The sequence below is a fragment of the Martes martes genome (assembly GCF_963455335.1).
Source record: "Martes martes genome assembly, chromosome: 10".
NCBI lineage: Eukaryota > Metazoa > Chordata > Mammalia > Carnivora > Mustelidae > Martes > Martes martes.
The window spans coordinates 19085109-19102714 of NC_137898.1; the positions used below are offsets into that span (position 1 = coordinate 19085109).

At 45.8% G+C, this 17606-nt stretch overlaps 2 protein-coding genes across 2 annotated transcripts in view; both read left to right on the forward strand.

The window, feature by feature from the left end:
• Nucleotides 1-8399, forward strand: part of LRP4 (LDL receptor related protein 4) — a gene marked incomplete at its 5' end in the record, with an annotated part of 50842 nt that extends 42443 nt beyond the window's left edge. The window contains 4 exons of the mRNA XM_080817558.1: nt 571-638; nt 1194-1281; nt 2862-3003; nt 5893-8399. Of these exons, the coding sequence (XP_080673684.1) occupies nt 571-638; nt 1194-1281; nt 2862-3003; nt 5893-6225 (631 nt within the window). The 3' untranslated portion in view covers nt 6226-8399. The remainder of the gene's footprint in view (nt 1-570; nt 639-1193; nt 1282-2861; nt 3004-5892) is intronic.
• Nucleotides 8400-15401: 7002 nt separating this feature from the next.
• Nucleotides 15402-17606, forward strand: part of CKAP5 (cytoskeleton associated protein 5) — a 102666-nt gene continuing 100461 nt past the window's right edge. The window contains exon 1 of the mRNA XM_080817662.1: nt 15402-15505. The gene's annotated coding sequence lies outside the window, so the exon portion shown is untranslated. The remainder of the gene's footprint in view (nt 15506-17606) is intronic.

The window sequence follows — 17606 nt, forward strand, 5'->3', positions numbered from 1 at the left end:
GCCCCGCATCAGGTTCTCTGCTTAGCAGGAAGCCTGTTGCTTCCTCTCTCTCTCTCTTTGCCTGCCTCTCCGCCTACTTGTAAACTCTGTTTGTCTAATAACTAAATAAAAAATATTTTAAAAATAAAAAATAAAATAAAAAACTATTTAAACATGACTCATACTGATTTCTTGGTATTTCCTGGTCTGTGCTTCTGATGTCTCTCATTAGGTACAATCAGATATCTGAAAGCCTGACTCAAAAGCCTTTTTCCTGTCCTTCTCAGGACATTTTTTTTTTTTTTTTAATTTAAGAGAGAGAGATTGGGGATGGGGTGGGTAGTGGCAGAGCAGAGGGAGAGAGGGAATCTAAAGGAGGCTCCACGCCCAGCACAGAACCCAATGTGGTGCTCGATCGCATGACCCTGAGATCATGACCTGAGCTGAAATCGAGAGTCAGATGCTTAATCGACTGAGCCTTCCAGCCGCCCCCCACCCCGACCCACCCAGGACTTCTCCTCTTTCCTGAAAGAAGGCAGGACCTTAATCAAATATGAGTAGCCTTCACCTACAGTTTTCTCTGCCCCACAGATGCTCTGAAAAGGATGCCCAGCTGGGCCTCTGTGCGCATTCCAACGAGGCCGTACCTGCTGCTCCAGGTGAGCCCCGAGTGCCCAACTGTTCAAAGGCGAAGAAGCTTTAAGGCATCAGAGCCTCTACTGATACCTCCCAGAACCTTCATGGGGACTCTCTGGGGTTGTCGAGCCTGTGTCTCAGAATAAATCCGTAGAAAAAACAACATTAGCTAGCTACCACTTACAGAGTGCTTTCCACGTGCCAGCTGTTTGTTAAGCTGTGTATGTGTGTGTGCACCTACACACATGTGCACATATGTACATGAGTGTACACACTCAGCTTTCACTGACGCCAGGCTAGGAACAGTTTATTATTTACATTTAACTGATGAGAAAACAGGCTTCAAGTCAAGCGTCGTGCCTTAAGTCTCACGGCTAGTAAGTAGTGGACCTGGGAACAGAGATGCTGGCAGGCTGATGGGTTTCTTCTCAGCCCCCCACCCCCGTGGCCTCTGCCCTGGCCGTTCTCAGATGCTTTGCCATCCAGGCCCTACCAAAGGAGCCCCCCATCTTCCTGCCCCTCACACCAGCTGGCGGACTGTCCTTGGTCCCAGCTTAGCATGACTCTGTTCCTCCTAGGGGAAGGACTTCACGTCAGCTATGTCATCGGTGGGCTCCTCAGTATCCTGCTGATTTTGCTGGTGATTGCAGCTTTGATGCTGTACAGGTAACCTCAGCCTCATTGCGGGGGGCACGTGTCCATGGGTCCTCATTCGCACGGCAGTGATCTTGGGAAGCTCCACGTCTTGCTGATCCGGCCTCTGACCAGCCTCATGTCAAGATGGGTCCCTGGTCAGAGCCGCAGAGAGGATGGGTAGAACCTGAATCCTGACTCTTCTTCACCATTCACGGCCTGAGCAGGTTCCTCACGTTATGACCCAGCAGCCCTCGGGACTTTCTTTATAGGCTGAGATGCTAAGGGCATGGAGGGTATGGCCCAAGGTCACACAGTAAGAGGCAAAGCTGGGACCGATGCAGGCATCTCTGCTTTGCCGCTGCTCTACCTCCTCTCAGACCCTGGAAGTTGGAAAGGCCTTTTCCTCACATAACCACGGCCTCTACTGCAATATTATTTGACCTATCATTGCTCAGTGTGCATCATCCTGGGAAGGTGGAGTGTGTCATTTTCAGTTTAGAATCCTCTTTTTACAACCTCGTATGTATTTTCCCCAAATGCTTTAAACACAGCTTGCAGCAAAATTCCGGGATTTTGCTCTGCTGCTGTGGCTCCTGCTAATAGTAACCACCACCACAGCAACAACACGCTAATAGTAATAGTCATAGATAGTGGATATGTATGAATGCCCTCAACAATGGTTGTAGTACAGGTATTATTATTCCTCACTTTACAGATGAGGATCAGAGGCTCACAAAGTTTAGATTATGTCCACCAAGATCCCAGCTAGTAAGTAACAGACGTGGATTGACACAGATATGGCTTGACTCGGTATATCAGCTATCCACTGCTGGATAGCAAATTATTCTGAAACTTAGCAACTTAAAATGACAACCGTTTATTATCTCACAGTGTGTGGGGGTCAGAAATCTGGATTCCGTTTAGCTGCCTGCCTCTGCCTCACGGTTCTCTTACAGACTTCAGTCCAGGTAGCAGCCAGGGCTGTGGTCTTATCTTAAGGCTTGACTGGGGAGGGAGTCCCTTCCAAGCACGTTCATGTAGCTGTTGGCGGGATTCAGTTCCTCACAGGCTGTTGGACTGAGGGTCTTGGTTCCTTGCTGGCCGTTGGCTGGATGTCTCCCTCATCACTTCCCTGCCTTGTGGGCCTTCCCAAAAAACACCCGACAACATGGCAGCTTGCTTCCCCAGAGCAAGCGTAAGCGAGAATGAGGGAGGAAAGGCAACCTAAGATGGAAGCTGCAAGTTTCTTTGGAACCTAATCTAGCATCCGTCACTTTTGTAAATTCTGTTCATCAGAAGTGAGTCACCAGGGATGCCTGGCTGGCTCAGTCAGTGGAGTGTGTGACTTTCGATCTCGGGGTTATGGGTTAGGTATATTAGGTATATTAGGTATAGAGATTACTTGAAAATAAAACATTAAAGGTAAAGTAGAAGTGAGTCACCAGATGCAGCCCACACTCAAGGGGTAGGGATTCAGAAGGGGTAAAGACCAGGAGGCGGGGATCACTGGGGCCATCTTAGAGGCTGCCTACCACTTTCAGGTTACAGCTTCCCCAGATGTCACCCCCATAAAGATAGGAACTAATTTCTCATCACCTTTCCTCCTAAAGACACAAAAAATCCAAGTTAACTGATCCTGGAATGGGGAACCTGACCTACAGCAACCCCTCCTACCGAACTTCCACTCAGGAAGTGAAAATTGAAGCAATCCCCAAGCCAGCCATGTACAACCAACTGTGCTATAAGAAAGAGGTAAAAATTACGATTTATATTCAAGGTGGGGTCTTGTTTTTGGAGAGGGGATGGATATGCTCCAGTTGCCTAAACGGATCAGTGAGGGATGCCGGGTGGTCCCACCTACCATTTTGGAAGTTATAGTGAACACAAGAACTGAATCTTGTATGGGATTCTGGAGAGATCTAGACTCTCTGAGGGGCCAGCTTGAGGAATCTTAGTGAGAGCAAGGTTAGTAAGCAGATTCCAGAAGGTCTAGGTCTGAAAGCATGTAAGTGTACACCTCTCTGCCAGGAAATATTTTCCCTGGCTCATAGGTTTTCTCTCCTGTAGTGGTCATTCCCCTGCAATGAGGCTGCACCCCTTTGAAACGCCCCAGATTCCTAGACAACACCCAAAAAACTTGAGAGCTCCTGGACTCTCCCTTTTCTAACCTCTGATCCACGCTGTTGGCACCTAGGGCTGGGAATGGCTGGGTTTCTTGCTATTCTTCCTCTTACCACAGAGTCTTAAGAGATTTCTGTAGAATTCTGAAGGTTTACATGCTTTTGCTCTCTTAGTTCCTTTGTTGCTTCAGTGAAAATTTATGTGCTGAATGTTTAGGCTTGAAAAATAGTCCCATTTCCACAAGGGACCGGTATCCCCCCAATTTCAGATTTTCCTAGTCTAATATGACCCTTGCTTCTTCCAGAATCCTGTAACCTTTCATCAGAAGTTCTATCCCTTATGAAACCCTAATTGGTCTACTTGCCTGGCCTGTCTGGCACAGTCAACACTTGCCCTCACCTCTCCAGGGCTCCCACGCATAATGAGTACATTTTACATAACAATCACATGCTTTCTGGATCCATTAATTTCCATATTAAAAAAGCTTCCACGGGGAGCCAAAACACCACCTGCAGGGCTAGTGTGCAGTTTTAGGGATGGTAGAGCCCTCCTCGATTAGTATGTTTGAGAGAAAGACTCCTGAGTCTTAGGTTCCTAGAGTGTTTGATGCCCCCAGAGAAGAAACGTCATAAGGGTCCTAGGTTAGACCTGAAAAGTGTGTGACCTCTTTCTTCTGTTATATGCTTTTCCTCAGCAGCTCTTTCATCCCTCTGACAGTCTTTCACCCTTTCTCTTCTGATTTCCTCCTGATTTCAGGTACCTGTTGCCATGTGTTTGGAGAGGAAAGAGTGTTCCCTTCCCCCCACCCCGATTGCCAGTGCCATGTCCCCCATCTCTCCTAACCTACCCAGCTGGTCTCTGCAATGAAGACACTGCATGGCTCGGTGTAATCTGATGCTAATTTCAGCTCGGAGGCTGTGATGCCGTGTGCCTGTGTGCTCTCTGTCTGTCTCTGCTCTGTGGACAGAGCTACCACTCCTAGAGGGCCGTCCTCAAAGTCTCCTTTTTAATGTAGGGGCTCAATCAGGAGAGCATGTCACTCTTGATCTCAGGGTTGTGAGTTCAAGCCCCACGCTGGATATAGAGATGACTCAAAAATAAAATCTTAAAAAAAAAACAAAAAACTGTAGGGGCGCCTGGGTGGCTCAGTGGGTTAAAGCCTCTGCCTTCGGCTCAGGTCGTGATCCCAGAGTCCTGGGATCGAGCCCCGTGTCAGGCTCTCTGCTCCGCAGGGAGCCTGCTTCCTCCCCTCTCTCTCTCTGCCTGCCTCTCTGCCTACTTGTGATCTGTGTCTGTCAAATAAATAAAATCTTTTAAAAAAAAAAAACTGTAGGAGCTCAGTTAGACATCTGTGGAGTTGAGTTGTTATAAAATAGAGGAGCACTTGCAGAACTCTTGGCCGGAATGCCGTCCCAGGACAGAAACTATGGCATGGCCCGTTTTCTCCTGGTACCAGTGGCATGTCGGTTGGTATCCCCCAGAAACCAGGAGTAAGCCTACCCTTTGAGAAATCCATCAAGGGAGAAGCCTGAGTAGAACTTAAGGCTGTCCTCGGAACAATCCCAGGTTGCTTGGGAATGGCCCAAGGCTCAGAGGAGCAGAGCCAGAGCGGCTTCTCCAAAAAGGTGATAGGTTACAGGACCCCAAAGGATTGACACTCGGAACCCAAATAAGAAGATCTCCTGGATCCCTCCTGTCTGACCTCCCACAAGTTTTCTCCTTAACAAAATTAGAAAGAAGAGAATCGAGGGCGCCTGGGTGGCTCAGTGGGTTAAAGCCTCTGCCTTCGGCTCAGGTCATGGTCTCGGGGTCCTGGGATCAAGCCCCATATCAGGCTCTCTGCTTGGCGGGGAGCCTGCTTCCTCCTCTCTCTCTCTGCCTGCCTCTCTGCCTACTTGTGATCTCGTCTGTAAATAAATAAATAAAATCTTTAAAAAAAAAAAAAAAAGAAAAGAGAATCGAGAATAGAAGAGCACAGAAGTAGTTTAAAATCCTGAATAAATGCACACTGAACTGCCTTTATCACTTGCTTTTGGCCACATGTATCAGCATGATGTCCCGCGAATAAGCCACAATAACGATATTACAACAACTAACAGGATTTCGTGTGTCTTGTGCATCAGGCACTTACTAACTGCATTCCATGTGTCTCCTCATTGACCCCTCACATTGATTGGTTATGAGGTGTGGGTATTATTCTCCCCACACTGCAGATGTGGAGACTGAGTTTAGAGATGCTAAATAATTTGCCCAAGGTGACATACCCAGTGAGTGGATGATGCAGGACCAGAAGCCTGTGGTTCTCCCTCCTCCCTGTCTGAGAATGGTAATAATCATCCTAGCAGCTATTCTTCTTTTAGGCTGACTCATCTCTTCACTCTGACCAAGTCTCCCCATTTGCTTGTGGGATCTTTGTACTCCTCCCACCTCCTCTCACCCCATCCACTTCCTTTTCCGGTTCACCAGGAGATCCTCTCTAGAGAGCTAACTGTGACCCTGTGTCCCCACTCTCCACCCTAGGGCGGGCCTGACCATAACTACACGAAGGAGAAGATCAAGATCGTAGAGGGAATCTGCCTTCTGTCTGGGGACGATGCCGAGTGGGACGACCTCAAGCAACTGCGCAGCTCCCGGGGGGGCCTTCTGCGGGATCACGTGTGCATGAAGACAGACACGGTGTCTATCCAGGCCAGTTCTGGCTCCCTGGATGACACGGAGACGGAGCAGCTGTTGCAGGAAGAGCAATCGGAGTGTAGCAGCGTCCATACCGCGGCCACTCCAGAAAGACGGGGCTCTCTGCCAGACACAGGCTGGAAACATGAACGCAAGCTCTCCTCAGAGAGCCAGGTCTAAAGGCCCGTGGTCCCTCCTTTCCCTACCCGTTCCTTCTCCTCTATGGACTTCCAGTCCTTGTGCTCACTTACACAACAGGCCCCCTTCCTATGTGCTCGTCCTTCTCCTCCACCTCCCACCCCGTAACTGCTCCCGAACCCTCAACCGGGAGCTGTTTCCACCTGAGTTCGTAACTACCTGTGCGCAAGAAATGACGGTGTGTCCCGAAAATTTAGACCTGGATTTTACCACGAACCTCACCTCTTGCACTCCATCCTGAGCGCCCCGAAACCAGGCTCGGTAATGATTTCTCATCAGTGTAGAGCTCCACCTCCCCTTTTCCTGGTACCCTGCCCCACGACAACTGATGACCCAACACTTCACTCTCCCCCAGCAGAGCCAGCCTGGCTGCTTCCCTGAGAGAACTTGCCCATCAGGGGCTGGGGCAGGGGTCAAGGGTAAAGAGAGAGATGAAGGAAAGAGGCTGAGAGAGGAAGGAGGAATAAGCCCCGCTGGTCTGGGTGTTTCAGAAGCCTCCAGCCTCAAGTGCATCGGTAATATGAGAAAGCTTTTAGGGGTGGTTGGGCTGCATCTCCTGTCCGTTGCTGGCAATGGATTTTATTCTTGCCCTAAGAGCTACTGGTTTTTTTTTTTTGTTTTTCGTTTTTTGTTTTTTCAGCTGCCAATATTGGTAAGATCTGGGTATGACTCAAGCTGTTCTTCCTCCTGCTAGAGTGTCTGGAAGCTTCTACCTTCGATGACAGGGTCTTTATTGCATGGCAGCTTGCTAATATTTCCCCCGCTGGTACCACCACTGGCCAGTACCCTTATGTCTTTGACTCTAAGTAACCAGGTTGTGAGCAGGGGCTTAAGTAATGTGGGGCCCCGAGCGCTGAGTCTCTCTGCAAGGTCCAACCAGCGCTGTTTAGACCAAAAGTAGCATATCACCTGAACCTTAACGTCCTGCCACTCTCTCCCCACTCATACTCCGGGATTCTAAGCATAGAGATCCTGAAACACCTTCCACAGAAGGGCCAGGAGTTTTCATAAACAGTCAGGAAGAGAGATTGGGTTTTAGACTTGGGGCACACAGGGCCTCAAGGGAAATATCCATGAGGTTGAACCTCCTGTGTTCTCTCTCAAGTGCTCAGGGATCTAAGTTAGTGGACAGAGAACCTGTGGCTCTAGGGGTGGTGACGTTCCCATTCCAACTCTCTTCCCCGCTAAGTGACGGACTTTCCAGGCTGTGATGCCATCACTTGGTTTGTGCTTGTTCACACAAAGAGTGCGTGTCTCCTGCTAGGATCAGCGAATTGGAGACATTTTGTCTGCCCCAGACCTTCTATAGACCCCTTCCTTCCCCCCCACCCCAATTTGCTTTTTCTGACTTAGCCTTGTGGTGGTAAGGAGAGGGTTACATCAAAACACAAAGTAGGGGGCAAAGAGTAGAAAGGGAGAATGACCAATGAAGCCCTCTCGCCTAGGGCAGATCCAGACCCCTCCACCCAGGATCTGGAAGCAACAGGAGAGGATGATGGGCTGAGAAGAGAGGCAAGAGCTTCTCAAGGAAGCTTCCCAATTGGAAACATCTTCTGTGGTTATTGGTATTGAGAAATCAGCTGCCACACGTGAGTGAAAATGGAGAAGAGCAAGGCTTTTCTGGTCAGTTCTGAGGCTGCTAGAGACAGGTGCCAAGCCCTGAGCCCTACTGGTAGTAGCCAGCGCAGGTCTGGGCCCACACATGACAACCTGGCCAGGCCAGCAAGGCTTTGCCAGTACACACACACAGTGGGAAAGGCGAGGTGCCACTCACAGGAGGAAAGGGAGATATTTCACACTTGACAAGGTGGTAAAAAAAGGAGCACTTTGGGTCCTCAGATTCATGATTGAGGATGGGGAGAAAGTAGGAAAGTGGCATTTTCTTGATTGGAAAAGGGGAAGGATCTTATTGCACTTGGGCTGTTCAGAATGTAGAAAAGACATATTTGAAGAAATATCTATTTGAGCACTGATTCACTATGTAAAAAGCAAAACTTCTCTGTCCTAAACTAATGGAAATAATTCTCCCACACTCATGTGTAATGGTTTTAACGTTACTCACTGGAGAGATTGGACTTTCTGGAGTTATTTAACCACTATGTTCAGTATTTTAGGACTTTATGATAATTTAATATAAATTTAGCTTTTCTTAATCACCGTGCCTGGCTTGGAGTCATGACTAATCACTGCATCCGCTCTGTCTGACAGACCCATGCTTTCAAAACCTTCTTGCAACATCACCTATAAGTCACTCAGGGATGTGAGGACAGTGAGGAGCCATAAAAGGTGTGAAGTTCCTGGCTGGAGGTTCAACTCATCTTGAGAAGACAGGTCAAGACCAGAGTTCAATGGCTTGTGAAATCCTTACTTCCTCTAGAACAGTGATGGCAGATGACAATTGAGTGCCAACTCTGATTGATTGATAGTGGCTGCCCAAGGTCCTGTTGAGATTCAACAGGGAAGATGTCATGATTTTTAGTGACATCTCCTTCAGGCACTGGAAAGAAGTGTCATGGCTTATATACCTTGTATCTTCTATCTCCGTTCTAGGTCTATGAGGACCTCATTGTCCCAGAACTTGACTTTGCCTTGCCGTGATAATCACTGGCAGGACTGTCTGATGTAGTAGGAAAAGGACTGGGTACAAGGAAGGTTCATCACAGGCCCAGATCTGCTACTAGCTTTTTTTGATCTTAGTCAAGTTTCATAATTACTCTGACAATGGATCAAATCAACATTGATTCCTTTCATTTATTTTTTAACTTTTTTCCTTCTATTTTTAAAAAGCTGCCTTCTCATAATTTATACACTGCATCTCAAGGCTAGGGCAGGGAGCTGGGGATCCATTCTCTGGTTTTCTGGACATGACACCTCTTTAGTGACAACTGGGAATCATGGAAGTCTCGGTGCCAGATGTGGAATTGTATGCCAAGTCTCAATAGTTGATTTTCTAAACCACAAGCCTTTTATAGAATAGTGCTTCCTTTCATTCCTTTATCTCTTGCTGGGGCCAAGCCCTGCCCAAGCCTGACCCACAGAGCTTAGACTCTTACATCCCTACACAACACCCCCCAACAAAGAAAGAAAGACTGAAGCTTCTCGTATTTAAATAACAATTCTGAGGGTAATTTACAGTGCATAATTCTTCCAGCATTGGTGAGGGTATGTGTGCTAGAACAGAAACAAGTGTTATAGCTCAAGGACAGCCATCCCCTTACACCACGATTTTTTTTTTTTTAATTCACACCAGAGAGGAAAAAGGAGGACATTTAAAGCAATGAAATCCAGCCTAAAGCATAAGCCTATGTACTTGTAGAAAGTACCCCCTCCCAAAGGCTCAGGGTGACAGGCCAGACCATGAACAGTGATCACCAGAGCTAGGAACTCAGGTAGAAATTTTCAAATGAGAAGAAAAAATGAATGCATTGAGCACAAAACATTTGCTCAAAAGACTAGGGGATGTTTCTGGAAGGACAAAGTTTGGTGAATGCATTTTGACACCTTATGATCCCAAGGGCCAGTATAATCAGGGATTCAACACTGCTTGAGACTTAGAGATCTACCTAACTTGGGACTGTCCTGTCACTTTAGGGTTAGGAAATGGGAGAGGAAAAGGATGCTGGACCCAATGGCCCAGGTCTTCATAAGAAATCTGGGGGTGGGGTGAGTCAGATGAGACTTTAGCAACAGTGTCAAGGACTTAGCATCCTGTTTTCAGGTAATGAACATGCTCTGCCTTTTACTTTCCTAATCAGTAAAGTGAAAAGGTTAAGGCAGATGATTGCTAAGGTCATTGTTTTTATGTTCTTCCGAGAACTCTTGCAGATGAAACAAGAGTTGAGAATTCCTTGTCTGGTTCTCTGGCTATAAAACCTGATGAGTAGGGAGACAGTTGGCCAAATTCTAACAAACTGGACATATTTTTGCAAGGTAATTATATTCAAAATATAGTCTCTGCCCCTCCTTGTGTATTGCATGAACGAATGACGGAACCTAGGATTAAAAGGTATAGAGAGGTCTCCAAGGCATGAACTGAAGCTTTCACCAAACCTAGTCCTACAGAAAACAAGATGCTGCAGAGGAACTTAGAAAAAGCTTCTAAAGAGCTGAGGATGCACAAGGTTCTAAGTGTAAAGCACTGACCTTCAAGAACATAGAGTAAACTTCAGTTATTTCTACTTGTGAACATAATGAAAAATGTAGGTGAGCCCTTTCCAGGGTAAAAAACAGTCTGAGAGTATGTCTTCTCTTCATACATGAAGGTGACTCAACTGATCCACTTAACAGGATGTGTGTCTGGGGGTGTTTCAGGCAGCCTTTGTTTTGTAACATTACCTCACTTAGTACCCATTTATTTTCTCTCTAGATCATTCTCCCATTAAGCAGCTGGCAGAGGCTAAACAGAGCTCAGCATAGGGAACAGAGTTTTATTTCCACTCAAGGCTCCAACTCACAATTTTGAACTCCTTAACAGGATGTTAAAACAGATACAGACAGCCTAATTAAGGGTCTGAGTTTAAACCCAAGGCTGGAGTTAGCCCCAAGCTATGCAATCTGCCTATGCCATTTTACAAGACACAAAGAGCCAAGAACTCTCACTTATCTTGTCCTTCTTGGTGGTTTTTCCCTCCAGCCCCTAAAAGCTTGTTGACAGCCTGCTAATGAGGTCCCTATCTCTCCCTCTGCCTCCTTCCTCTTTGGTGGGGCCCCCTTGGTCAGAGTTCTTGGACAGCCTGCCTTTGGGGGTTTGTGGGAAAATGGGCTTTGAGGAAAGGGTTGTTCATTCCTTCATTCAATAACCTAGTCAATGCAAACAGTGCAATCTCGGAGAGGCTTCAAGGCCAGTCAAGACACAAAAAGTCACAGCCCCTTGAGACCCATGTTAATGTCACTGGTGCTATCTCACAGGGGATAATGCACGAGGTACATGCACTGAAAGCTGAAAGGGAGTGGATCACTGAAACTGCTCCTCTTAGGCTGCAAATAGGAATCCAGGTGCCCTGTTTCTCTCCCAGAATGCAGTTTGTGATTATGATGGGATGAGCACTGTCTCCACCCTAGTAGGCTTTTCAGAAATACTCAGCACAGTTATTCAATAGCCCCAATGCAGGCATTTGTTTACTGCTTCCGGTTGCAATAACACAGTGTTCACCTTGATCTCTAATGCCTACAAAGGTTTCACTTTCCTTTGAATACTTTCCTTATGAAGAACTACTGGGAGGCCCCTGGGCTAAAGTAAGCAGGCGTCACATAGATAGAAGCTATTTGGTGATTACCCTGGACTGCAAAAGATGACTGGCCAAACATTTATTGAACACCTACTATGGAGCAAGGTATTATGTTAGATTTCCAAGCCAAGACCCTACGGGATCTGCCACTCCCCGCCCTACATTATCTTTCAGACCTCATCTCCTTCTATCCTCCTACTGCCCACTACTCTGCTTCAGCTATATTGGTCCCTGTTTCTCTAACCTGAGAGGCATGGTCCCAACTTAGGGTCTTTGCAAATCTGTTCCCCCTAGTTGGCACTTCCTCCCTGTAGAGAAAGAAACTCATGGCTAGTTCCTTTGCCTTCAAGTCTTTGCTTAAAGGTAACCTCCTTAGTGAAACCTACTCTGATCATGCTTTATAAAATTAATGTTTTTCTAACTCTACTTCCCTGTCCCTTTTACCGTGTTTTATTTTGTTTTTCCACTGCACATATTGTCTAATAACATACTATATAATTTATTAACGTGTTGAGCATCTATGCTTTTTCACTATAATGTGAGTACCATAAGAGAGGGGTTTATGTATGTGTGTGTTTGTGTGTGTCTATTTCATGCACTGGTTATCCCAAGTGCCTAGAACAGTCCCTGCACATATTAGGTGCTCAATAAATATTTGTTGAATGAATAAACAACTACATGAACGGAATCAGACATACAGTGCCCACCTTTTAGTAGGGCTACACATAAACCATATAAGACAAAAAGGGATTTGCCATCTCGTTCTAAAGCTCTCCAGGATCCAGACTCCATACATCCTTTATTGAGCAAATTCCACTTTACCATCACGCTCTCTTTATAAATGTAATCTTCAATTTTTTCCCATAATATTTAAATAAAGTAAACATGCCAATGACCAATGATTGAAGAAAACTATTTCTGTATGTTCCTAACCCATTTCTCAAAGGTTACTGTGACCTTTTTGCTCTGCTTGGTTTCCCCTAACCTATGGATCTTTCCTCATGACCCATCTTTTCGCTCTCCACTCCCCCACGATGTGGTCTCAGCCACTGCTACAATTCCATCTTTTCTACACCTGTATCACTTGAGTCCTAACCTTTTCTCCAGTTCTCATCCTCAATTTCCTAGACCTACTTAGAGGTCTCGTTGGTACCTAAAAGTAAACAGGGCTAAAACTAAATTTCTTGTCTTCCTCTTGAGAATGTCTTCTCCAGACTTCCTACTTCCATTTGGGCAATCACTGCCTCCCAATCCTTAGGCTCAAAGCCTGGCATGCTTTTTGACTCACCTCCCTTAATGGGCCCCACCCTCACCTTTGCAACAAGTTGGTTGCCAAATCCTTCACACTTTCTTGAATCTGTTCTCAGCATTTCCACTGCTATCACCTCATAGCAGACTCCTAACTGGGCTTCCAACTCTAACCCATTTTAGATAATCACGCTGATCAGTCTTCCTAAAGTGCAGTTTTGATTTTGTCGCTCTCTGGCTCGGAAACCTTTCATAGCTCTCCATCACCTACTTAAAGTACAAATTCCTTACCTTGGTATTCAAGACCCTCCTAGAATGTTCCTTTCTCTGGCAATCTTGTATCCTACTACTTCCCAACATGTGCCTAAAATCTAAAATCAAACTCATATGTTCAATTCCCTACATATAATGTACTTTCTTGCTTCTGTGCCCTTGCTCCTACTTTTCTCACTACTAAACATTCTCCCTGCTACTATTAAAAAAAAAAAATTAACATGTCAATGGCAAAGAATTCATTTCCCTCCCTACACACTCCCCTTGTTAAATAATTTCTTGAAATCCCAGGAATGTTCTAACCATTTTCAGGCATGCACACAAATACATAAGCATTTATAACCATATACAATAAAATTATTCCATATATGCTTTTTTGCAACTTGCCTTTTTTTTAGTAAAATAAAATTTGCACACTTTTTCTACCCCAGCACATACAGATTAACCACGTTCTCTTTAACAGTTGCATAGAGTTCTTTTGAGTGGATACACTGTAATTATGTAACAAGTTACCTGTGAATGGACATGTGATTTCTTTTAAAGATTTTTTTTTTTTTTTAATTTGACAGACAACGATCACAAGTAGGCAGAGAGGCAGGCAGCGGGGGTGGGGAAGCAGGCTCCTTGCAGAGCAGGGAGCCTGATGCGGGTCTCGATCGCAGGACCCTGAGATCATGACCTGAGCCGAAGCCAGAGGCTTTAACCACTGAGCCACCCAGGTGCCCCTGGACATGTGATTTCTAAGGTTTGGGGGTTTTTTGTTTGTGGGGTTTTTTTCCCGTGTCTTAAGAATTGATGCAGTGAATATCTTTGGATAATTTTCTTTACATAATTGCATAGATCTGTAGGACAAATTCCTAACAATGGCATTATTGGGCCAGAAATCATACACATTTTTTTAAAAGATTTTATTTTTAAGTAATCACTATACCCAGTGTGGGGCTCAAACTCACAGCTCAGAGATTAAGAGTTGTATGCTCTTCTAAGCCAACTAGGTGTCCCACACTTTACTTTTTTTTTTTTTTTAAGATTTTATTTATTTATTTGAGAAAGAATGAGTGAGAGCTAGCATGGAGAGAGGAGGAGGTCAGAGGGAGAAGCCGACTCCCCAAGGAGCTGGAAGCCTGATGTGGGACTCGATCTTGGAAGTCCGGGATCATGACCTGAGCGGAAGGCAGTCACTCAACCAACTGAGCCACGCAGGCGCCCCCACACTTTACATTTTAATAACTGGTAAATCATCCTGAAAATGTGCACCAATTACAGTCTTACCAACAGTGAGTTTGAATGTCTGTTTCTCAAAAAATGTTGGCCAACAGTTGTCAAACTTTTTCATCTTTGCTAATTTGATAGATTAAAAAATAATCGTTTTATTACTTTTACCCATCCCCTCACCATCTTTTAGTCTGTTGGTAATTATATATGGTTGAAATCCCAGATTACAATTCCAACCCTTTCACAGATCCTCCCTTAGCAAATTTCTTCCTTTGCTAAGCATCTACAGTTTTTCTTTTACCTAGTTCTCATGCTACTTTGAAAATTAGAATATACAGATTAGACTGTATGTTTTATTCCTTTGACCACTGTAGTTTGTACATTCCTTGAAAGTAAGGACATGATCTTATTCATAGAAACATAGAATTTAGACCTAAACAAGGCTTTTCTAAGATTTTATTTTTAAGTAATCTCTACACCCAAGGTGGGGCTGGAATTTACAACCCTGAGATCAAGAGGTGTAAACTCTGTTGATTGAGTCAGCCAGGCGCCACACGACACCCCCCCCCGCCCCCTTTTAAAAAAAGATTTTATTTTTAGAGCTAAACAAGACTTAGAAATCATATTAAGCAAGCCTGTCGTTTCTATAAATAACATGAATATTAAGGATTTTCCTCAACATTAAATTAGTTATATTAAATCCTCACATTAAGCTTGTAAGAGAAACATTGTTACCCTGTTTTGTGGAAACTAAGCTACAAATGATCTACTGAGAAGAGTGCACTTAGAGGGGGTCCAAGACCAGAATCCAGCATCCTGGCTCCATTCACTGCTCCTTCCACGATATCCCAGCTGCCTCTCGTTTCCCTCACGCACTTAGCTGCACAATCAATATTTGGTGAATGAAATGACTTTTTAAAAATTTGCCAAGTGTTGACAGTAGCTTGAATAGCCAAAATTAAATAAAGGAAACATGCTGGTGGCCGAGGATGCACAGCTCTACACATCTTTCAACCTTCTTTGGGGGAGAAGGGGCGGGGAGTGTCGTCGGCAGCTTTTGCTCCAGCGACCTTATCCCCAACGGAGCAGGCAGCTCTGGCTCCGAAGGAAGCACGGCTGCGCGCGGCCCCTTTAAAGCCGCAGGCGGCGCGTGCCCACAGTCCTTTCAAATGGACCAATAAACGGGCGATGGGCGGTCCGTCGAGAACCAATAAACAACGAGGACACTGCGGGGTGTGCGGCGGCCCAAGCGGTTTCAAACGGCTTAGAGCAGGCCCCTCGGTTCTGACCCGGCGGAGGTGAGTGGCCGGTGGGCCCGACCCACCCACCGAGGCCATCGGGTCCAGGCGTCGCGCGCCCCGGGGGGCCTTGAACCCCGGGCGGGGGGCCTCCGCGGACGCGCCCCTCCCTCGCCGCACGAACCCGGCGAGTCTGAGGCGGCTAAACGGGGCGGAGGCCGGGGGACGCGCGGCTGGGAGGGCGGGGGGCGTGGGCGCTCGTGTGCTCCCGAGGCCGGGATCCGGGTGACCCTAGCGCGCCGCGGCGGGGTGCGGGCGGCAGCGTCGGGGAAATGCTGTCGGCGCAGGGCCGCGCCGGGCGGCTGTGGGTGTTCCGGGGCTGGGGCGGGGGCCCTGCGAGCCGGCCCTGCTGCGGTGCACTCGCGTAATTGTCAAATGAATGAATGAGTGAATAAGAACCTAGGAGGGCTGTCGTGGTTGTGACGGGCCCGGTCGTCTCGAGGCGTGACAAGGACTGCGGTACCGGGGCCTGCCCGCGCACCTGTGTCCCTGCCGGCTTGCTGCGGTTTTAATAATTCCGATCATACCGCTCCGCCCTCACGCCTGGCTTTCTTTCTCAAAAGGTGTCAGTAGAGTTCAGGTATCTTTCTAGCTCAGAAGGTTTGGCGGACCTATACAATAGCCACCAGTGTAGGTTAACTTGAGCAGGCCCTGGTACTTTACGGTTCGGTATACTAGATTTTTACTTTTTAGCTCTTACCACTCTTAGGCTGTTGAGATAGCTACCCTTCAATCGCGGTAACTGTCAGGCAGGATTTAAATCCATCCTGTTTTGTTTCTGGGATAGAAAATGGTGAAAGCGATGTTGCCAGAGTGGCTACTGTGTGTTAGAAAATATATTCTGTTGATGAATCCTAACAATGAGTTTTTCATTCAGCATCAATAGAGGGTAAAGTGGTTTTTGCAGAACTTGCCCCAAATTTATGCTTGGCTCTAATTCTCACAGGGAACGAAGGCATCAAATCTTGGCCCAGAAATGCTGCCTGTCTTATTTTATGCATAATTATAGTAATTGAAAACTCATTTTTAAAGAGGTGAACTCCTTCTTTCTCCATTTTCATCACCCTGAAAAGTCCTTCTTTGACCTAAAGAGCCGATATATTAAGCTAAAAGTCTTTTGAAACTTTTAAGAAGTCTAAAAGATTTGGGCTTTTCTTAAGGGACTGGACAGACTGTAATATTGTTTTTATAAAATTTAATGATATGGAGGTGAAATCAGTTTATTTTGCTAGCATAAATTAAACTTAGTTGGTCAACCGTGAGGAAAAAATTTTCCACAAGTTTTCTAAGTCTGTTCACTGGAGCACTGGCAAGCGAAGTATTCCATAACAATTAATATACCTTATACTTTATTACTTAAGATGTTTTGATCATCAGCTTTGAATTATGAACAGTAGTATAGCCTACAACTGACAACTCAATTTTAGCAGCAGAGCTTTTTCTTTTTTTTTTTTTTTTAATTTAAAAAAAAGATTTTATTATTTATTTCAGAGAGAAAGAGAGAGCCTGAGCCAAGGGTAGGGACAGCGGGAGGGGGAGAAACAGGCTCCTTGCTGTGCAGCAGGAAATCTTATGTGGGGCTTGATCCCAAGACCCTGAGATGGTGACTGGGCCAAAGGCAGACACTTGACCGACTGAGCCACCCAGGCATCCTGCAGCAGAGTTTTTCAACTGCAATAAATTTGAATACCTTAATATTATGAACACCGTTCTAGATTTTGGGGAGGTAATTAGAAATAATAACATCTTTAACAAGGCCTTAGGATATTGTTTAAAATCTTGATGTGGAATGAAAACTTTTATTGGTTTTGAAGTAAAGCCAGACTTTCTTATGCTCCTTTGACTTAATGGAGTCTCATTCATTCCTTCAACACATGCTGAGATTGATGCCCACTGTGTGTTAAACACTGTTCCAGATTCTGGGAATACACCAGTGAACCAGAAAAAGACAAAGCTCCTGACCTAAGGGAGTTTGACAGTTTTATCTCTCAAACAATTTGCTGTAGCAAATTGTATTTTCTATAATCCCTCTGGCCCAGCTCTGGTCCTTGAACAAAATAAATACTCAGATACTTTTATTAGCAGTAGCTAACATTTATTG